Source organism: Sycon ciliatum, chromosome 2, assembly GCF_964019385.1.
Source record: "Sycon ciliatum chromosome 2, ocSycCili1.1, whole genome shotgun sequence".
Lineage (NCBI taxonomy): Eukaryota > Metazoa > Porifera > Calcarea > Leucosolenida > Sycettidae > Sycon > Sycon ciliatum.
The window spans coordinates 13,420,852-13,428,824 of NC_088644.1; the positions used below are offsets into that span (position 1 = coordinate 13,420,852).

The window sequence follows — 7,973 nt, forward strand, 5'->3', positions numbered from 1 at the left end:
CACAAAGCTCAGGTTTCATCAATTCTAAGAAATGGAAAAACAAATCAACTAATTTCAAGATACATGAAGCAAATATAATTTACCGCAGAATTGATGCGATAATGCACAAGTTACAGTAAAATGGATGGTACTTGAAGTAGCAGTGCATACAAACAAATGATAATTTACTGGAAAATGTATACGATATTGCACAAGTTCCGTAAAATGGAGGATAGCAGCGCATACAAACAAATGATGAGAATTGAGAATGTGAGTTGTTGATAGTGCAGCAAATATCAAAGTAGAAATGGAGTAATAGAATAATAAGGATACAGCTTGAACACAAAGCACAAAATCAGCTAGGGACAACAAAAAGCACGCGAGCAGAGAGAGAGAGGTAGAGAGGTAGAGAGGTAGAGAGAGAGAGAGAGAGAGAGAGAGAGAGAGAGAGAGAGAGAGAGAGAGAGAGAGAGAGAGAGAGAGAGAGAGAGAGAAAGAGAGAGGCGGAGAGAAAATACTTGAAGTATATTGTATGTACAATGTCTCACATCAGTTTGGGAAGAGAATTTATTAGATCATCTGTACAACTATGTGCAAGTAGAAAAATCCGGTGGATCATAATTTGTAAAGGGTTGAAGTGGAGACATATTTACTTGGGTGTTATTTACATAAGGCGGAATCCAGGATACCAAGTGAAGCTAGGAACCATACATAATACCAGGGTGATTTTCAAAACCATCTGAATCAGATTTACGATCAATGAGCTCCGTCACAAACGTCTTAGATCCACGGGGATCGTGATCAGAAGAACCTTTCGTAGGAAGCCAGAAGTTGCGCTGCACAGGCCCGAGCGTAGCTTTGCTGTTTGCGTGAATTTCCATCTGCAGCCAATTTAGGACATCATACGACAACGGACCCAAGTTCTCGTCCAGCTCTTTTTCCGGGCAGAACTTCACTTTCTGCTGTAGCGAATCATCCAGGATATCACAGATACCGCTCCAAACAATTCTTGCCTCTCGTCCATAGTTTACCACGGCAATTGTGTCGATAACATTGGGATACAGCAGCATCAGTGTCTGGTGGAGCTTAGTGAGATTCTCATAGCTTTTGAACGGAGCTGCAACGAACCCTGAGCAGTCAATGACAAGCTTCATTGTCATTCCCCTCTCTTCACCCCCCTTGTCTCGACTTGATCGGCCGGCATTCTCCACAATATGCACAACATGGGTCAAGATACCATCCACTGTCCAATCACCCGGTGATGCATGATCCTGCGCAAAGCAATGATACAGTATCGGCTTTCCGTCTCCATCAAATCCAATCTGCCGCAGGCTAAACAACCCTGGCTGGTCACGATATACTTTGGGAATCAATGCTTTCATTTTAGGACGAACAGCATCATGCCAATCACACGCAGCTTTCAAGAGACGGAGCCCTTCTTCGATATCGTACTGACAGTCAGACAACAACCTCCAGTATCCCTCCATGATATCTGTACGGCCATACATGGCCACTGAGGCGTCTCTAATTCCATTCGACTTGATATCCACTTGTTTCATCAGCTCACGAACCATGGTCCGTTCGGTTTCACGGATCTGAGCTAAAATTTCTTCTGGATCCATGCTGAGCGAATGGGAAAGTAAGTATGGTTTCCAATGAACAATATAATTATTATATCAAATAATCAAAACTTGACACAGTCAATAATCAAGTCAAGACGACAAGAGTCATCACATCATGGAGAAAATAGGGCAGCTCCAGCAGCTCCTCCATCCAGGCATGCAAGCTTTCGTTGTTGTAAATGTTGAAATTTCAGAAAAACGTTTGTTCATGGTAACAAAAAAAATCTTCGACCGGGCTTTGACCATGTCGACGTACCGGTAATTATGACGCTAGATAGCACTTGCACATAGCGTTATAACGTCGTTGTTTCCACGTTTTTTTCTTTCTTTTTTTCTATTAATATTAATTTTTATCAGAATCGGCGCGGCCGCGTGACTTGCCTTGCCAAAAAAATACATGGCGGCAGTCGCTGCGTAGGCGCTAGGCCGTAGTGCGTACCCGCGCAGCGTGCGCAAGCTGAAACGTACCGATGACGTGCTTTTGGGGCTGCATCCAAGCCGGCCCCTTCCCCGAGCGTGAGAGAAGAAGTTGCCGTGGAAACCGCGCATGCTCACGATCTTGGGAAGACGAAAATCGCTCCTTCGCTCTCTTTGCCTTTCGCACACTGTCGAACAAGATGGACCGTCAGCAGACCCAGATAAAGTTGGCGAAGGTATGCCAAGTAGTGTTTTCAATCGGTTTTGTAGCCGTGTTCTGACGTAAAGTGTCCTCCTTCTTCTAGGTTATCAAGATCCTCGGCCGTACTGGCTCACAGGGTCAATGCACACAAGTAAGTCAATTTATGAATATTTTGTTATAATGTTTGATTGTGCCCAAGCTCACCGTATTCAATGTTATACTTTCTGCCATTCACAGGTGCGCGTGGAGTTCCTGGATGATACGAATCGAACCATCATCCGCAATGTGAAAGGACCCGTTCGTGAGGGTGATATTCTGACTCTCTTGGAATCTGAGAGAGAAGCAAGGCGTCTGAGATAGAGTAAGTATCAGCTACGAATTGAGTTGAAGCTCAAAGTGGAGGCAGTCATGCTACTTACCACTGATGTGGCATGGGATATGTTACTGGAGTGGACATGTGCAGCTGAAGCTGTTGAAAATATGGAATGGATACGCAGTCGTCAGTCGCATGGACATCATCTTGAATATCAATGCAATACAATGAGCTCAGTAAAAATATTGACTCATTTGACATAACTCATGATCGTACATGTACACAGTATGCGTTCTGCTGTCATCAGGATGCTAGTGCGGCATAATAAACGGATTACATAGCTTTGTGTCGTACGAGTTTCAAGCAAAGTTCAAACAGCTACACATGCAGGACAAAGCTAATAACACACAACAGTATGCATGGTGCTTTCTGACTTTGAGAACCTTGCATGTGCTTGTCATTGAGGTTCTATTCTGTGCTGTATTGGTGTGGCGTATTGTACCCCGTATTCCTCCTTACTCTTTTACTTCGAAGTACTAGCAAGTAGGGATGAGTTGTGAGGTCTATAACTGAACAGTTTATGCTAGTACAAAAATACATTCTCAGTGGTGAGCTTACTTGGCAAAAGTACACAATGCAGCGTGAAGTATTGAGCTCACACAATTTGTCGGCATTTTTGATGTCCTCCGGGAACATGAAACACCGTTCAACGAAATAAGGTCATCTCTTCATGGATATGTTGATATTCATGTACTTCGTGTCTTTTATCATGCTTGAGATTATGCTCTTTCTGGCAACAGTATTGTTGCTTGATTTTTATCCTTGACGCTACAAACTGGAATGTGCCATATTGCTTCAAAGAGTGGTTGCGGTTCTAAGCGAAAGGCTTATGTCCTTGTTGTCTTACGAAGTCCATGTTGTTCACTGTTGCTTTGTGTTGTGTCTGTGTGCTCAGTCTCCAGGTTCTCTACCCAGTCCACTCCACCATCAAAGAGCGTTCAGTTATGCACATCAATAAACTTCTGACTGGTGTTCTACAGTAACCCAATGCTGAGTTATCTGTGTTGTGCATGTCCGTGCACCGTGTGTGTGAATAGAGGTATTCTCTCTTTCTCAGAATGATCTTGCATTCATTTTAGAAACACTGGATGAACTGCTGGCATGCTACAGTCCATTTCAAAACTATAGACGCGTAGGGTTTTTGAAATATTTCAAATTTGGCTGGACCCTTTTGAGAATAGTTTCGGAATATTGCTCAGGACTGCTCCACAATTACTCTCGTACAGTTTCTAAACGATTGGATAGCAGACGCCCAATTTGGAAAAATTTATGCACAAATTGATCACAGATTTTATGTGGTATAGATGCTGGCATAACGGTTTTTGCCTAGGTACGCGTCTATAGATTTGAAATGGACTGTAGGCTCATCGATTGTGGAAACAGGATCCCGATCCCCGCCAACCAGGTCACTTGGATCAGACGGATACAATCAAGAGTACATAACCCCCCAGAGTGTGCAACGCCTGATCCAGCTCTGCATAGGGTCTTGGTCGAGCGGAATCGGATCTTTGCGTCATAATACCGTACACATCTGAGGGGAATCCGGGGAGTCGCGGGTGCTCTTGGATCAAAAACAATGGTACCCTGCCTCGAGACCGGCCTTGCGCTGGTGTGGAGTGTACGCATGACATCAGAAGATCCGATTCCGCTCGACCAAGACCCTATGCAGAGCTGGATCGGCGTTGCACACTCTGGGGGGTTATGTACTCTTGATACAATTGAATGTGAACACCGTACTCACTTGATTAGAACCCCCTCTCGAATAGTAGCCCCCTACATGGACTGTTTGAAAAATACAAGCCCCTCTCGAATAGAAATACTGTTCGCAAAGCATGTGGTGACCAGGTAGTGCAATGTATGAAAGTCAAGTGTGCAAAAAACACCCCATACATGTTCATATTGGCACATGTCCTATGTGACGTAGTGTGTGCAAACTACTGTAGAGGCAGAAAATTTCGTCGGTCAATAATTTCGTCCAACTCCAAAGAAAAGGAGTTCGTCCGGTTGAAAATTTCGTCCATGGATCATAAAGCGGGATTCACAGAAGCTTTTTTGCGATGCGAAACCGGGAAAACCCCAAATCGCAGCCATGTCTCGGCCCACGCAACTGGGCCATCGCAGAAGTTGAGCTTGGCTCAACTTTTGCGATGCGATGCGACAAGCGATTTGGCGTACGATTTTGACCTTTTCTACAGCAAAGTTGTACAACGGTTGAAGAGTTGCCTATAAATTTGTACAAGTTGTATCAAACCGCGCAAATATCATGGTGATGTAACCAAATCAGCAAGACGCATCGCTGACTTCTTCTGTGAATGGTATTTCGCATCGCCCGCATCCATCGCAGATCGTGTCGCATCGCAAAAAAGCTTCTGTGAATCCCGCTTTAGAGTATAGAAAAGCTGGACAAGTCGATATTCGTCCTACATTTAATTTAGTCCAAAAGCTCCTTGGACGAAAAAGACGAAATTAAATTCCAGACGAATTTTTCTGCTTATACAGTAAGTCGGGGCCGAGTTGCTGAGAATATGAAAGTTTTAGAGATTCGATTGGAATACTGGTATGGAATGAAACAATAGAAGCCTCCTCAAAATTGCAATTGAAAAATAGATGCCCCTGGCTTCTAATCGAGTGAGTACGGTAACTGATTAGGGCCTGGTCAGACTGCGGCAAATTTTGGTTGCCTGACGAAAACAGAACAGCGTCCAGAATTTGAATCGCGATCACACTACACATGTGGGAGAGTGAAAATTCAAATTTCATTTCGAGCGTCAAGTGGTAATCTCCACGAACGACGTCAAATTCCTTCACCTTGGGGATCGCCAACACCTTCAGTGCAATCCTTGCAACCATCCTTATGAGTTTTGTTGTTGTCCGTGGCCAATTAACTCCTCGATATCGAGTTGAAAAAATCAGTGATTATCGGCGTCAATGGCATATCAGCGTCAAATCCTGTTTGGAGCGGAAAAGCGTGGTCCGTTCTTGCTTTTTTTTTGGAGCGTCAACTCTCGCTTTTGCCGCTCTGGCGGCAAGTTACTATGGAGATTCGGGTTATAATCCTAGGATTATTTCGATTTTGCCGCAGTCTGACCAAGCCCTTAGGCCATCATTTTTTATAGCTATGTTTTGCGTCGTCCGCACGCGCATACGTTTTGATTTTTTTCGGAAAAAATAAAAAATCGAACATGCACAGTGAGTGTACGAGCGTGCGAGTCATCAGTGTGGACAGGTTGCATACGGCGAAGCTGGGATTCAGAAATGGCCTCTAGCCTAGGCCAGCGTTGGCAAATCGTTTGTTCGGCATCTGGGAGCAATATTCTATGAGCTTACACCAGACCGCATTGATCGCATAAGCTGAGAGGATGCGTCGTTCCGGAGCTCTTTGCACCGCTGCTGAAGTCTGAGTACAATATTCCAGCGAAGCATAGGCACCATGACCAACGGTTGCCTCCTCTGTCCAAAGTGAATATTTACTCATGCTGATAACCCAGATGTTGTGCATCGATGTACGATTTTTCTTTCGAATGTACACCATGCACGAGCTATTGTGCTATGTACAGTGCATACACCTCTGATGAGCCTTTTTTTATTATTTTGCAACTTTTTATTTTTTCCACCTCTCGCATATGATTCTGGAAGTTGAACTGACGCGAAACACAGATATAAAAAATGATGGCCCTATACGTTCCCAGACCTTAGCAGGCATGTTGCTCCAGATCTTCCCAAACTGCTCTGTTGTGTCTGACCGCATTCTGCATGGTGAAGTCTTGACCTTGGTGTAGTGTACACATATTTGGAGTTTTGATGACATACAGTAGAATCGCGCGCTGAAGAACGTCCAGCCTAGCCGGAAATACTAAAGCCCGATTCATACTTCATGTCGCGTACGGGAAACACGTTCCGTCGCGAAAAAGTTGATCTGAGCTCAACTATTTCGCGTACGGGAAACACATCGCGCGACAGTCTCTAGCTTCTAGGAGAAAAAGAAAAGAGAAGTCGAAGAAACTGGGATTCTTTAAGAACGGGTCTCGAAGAATTCGGAGATATTTTGCAGATGTCAAGCAAAATGAAGCGCCAAAGGGCGCCGCGATCTTGAGTGCCACGAATATAGTATGCGCTGTGCGTATGCGAAAAGGGAAGTGCGTACACTCATGATCAACACGTGGCTTTTAGCCTAGTTCGCATGCGCTGATCCCAAACCGTGGGAATCTCCAAGTTTCAACCACCTCTGAAGCTTGGAGAGCTTTGGAGAGCCTCCTAAAATTCCGAGAGGATATAAGAACAGCTCTCGAACTTTTCGGAGAGTCTCCAACTTTTCCGAGAGGATTTAATAACGCACCCAAAGAACGCCACAGCCTAAAGCAAAACGTCAGTGTTGGTCTTCTTCGAGCTTGTGGGATACATGTGCATTGTGGCTCAGTTCGGATTGAACGTGTTATAAGAACGCAGCCAGATTGCTGAAAAAAATGAGAACGTCCCAGGCTAGCCCCTTGGAAACAATGTTCTTGGGGTGTAGTAAGCAATGAATCAGTCGAATCCTGACCCGTGAGGTGGATTGACCTGTCCCCACAAAATAACGCGGACGAAATCCTAAAATTATGCGGGCGAAAACAGGCCGCGTGGGATTATGCGGTATGCGGTCATTATGCATTGACTGGATCCGGATTCGTACAATCGAACATGCCTCTAGTAGTTTTTTTTTGAAACTACTACACATATTCATTACAAAGCACGAAGAATTGTAAAAACAACAGAAAAATGATAAGGCACTCATTTTGATAATCCAGGGGATGGCCCACGCCTGGTACTGCCACTGCATTATAAGTCATACGTAAAATCTAATACTAGTACGGTACTTTTATATAACCCAATACTAGTTTTGAACTAGTGTTAGATTGACAGCATGAAACAAGGTGGAGGACACTGTGTTCGGAAACCGCGGAAGGTTGTAGTAAGGTCACTGTTTCCGAACACAGTGTCCTCCACCTTGTTTCATGCTGTCAATCTAACAATATGTAGTACAGTACTAGCACCAGATATAATTATATTAATAGGCAATACTAGCACACCAACCGTGGATGGTTTTAGTTTTGTCACTGTTTCCGAACGCGGTGTCCTCCACCTTATTTCATGCTGTCAAACCAACAACATACAGTGTACGTGTATATTGTACCTCATGAGTGTAGCCGATTATTGCCAAAAGCTGGGATTTCCCGATAATTATCCACTATGAAAGTCCAAATGCCGCTCAAATCTCACAAAATGCTCGTTTTTCCCTTTCTAATAGCAGGAATACTCTGATGCTCGGATAGCTAGTCCCATAATCAGATAATGATAATTGCCGAATATAATGCCGGCATTATCCGTAGAACCCTACAAAACC

General features: G+C 44.2%; 2 protein-coding genes across 2 annotated transcripts; one reads left to right on the top strand and one right to left on the bottom strand.

Annotated features, from left to right (window-relative positions):
- Window positions 1-677: 677 nt before the first annotated feature.
- LOC135810385 (uncharacterized) lies at window positions 678-1,553 on the bottom strand. Its single transcript, XM_065323878.1, has one exon. The coding sequence runs from the start codon at window positions 1,551-1,553 to the stop codon at window positions 678-680; it is 876 nt and encodes a 291-aa protein (XP_065179950.1).
- A 506-nt stretch (window positions 1,554-2,059) lies between these two features.
- Window positions 2,060-3,576, top strand: LOC135808813 (small ribosomal subunit protein eS28-like). The gene is made up of 4 exons (XM_065322037.1): window positions 2,060-2,254; window positions 2,324-2,371; window positions 2,458-2,581; window positions 3,489-3,576. The coding sequence occupies exons 1-3, from the start codon at window positions 2,072-2,074 to the stop codon at window positions 2,578-2,580; spliced, it is 354 nt and encodes a 117-aa protein (XP_065178109.1). The 5' UTR covers window positions 2,060-2,071; the 3' UTR covers window position 2,581; window positions 3,489-3,576.
- The last annotated feature ends 4,397 nt before the right edge of the window (window positions 3,577-7,973 follow it).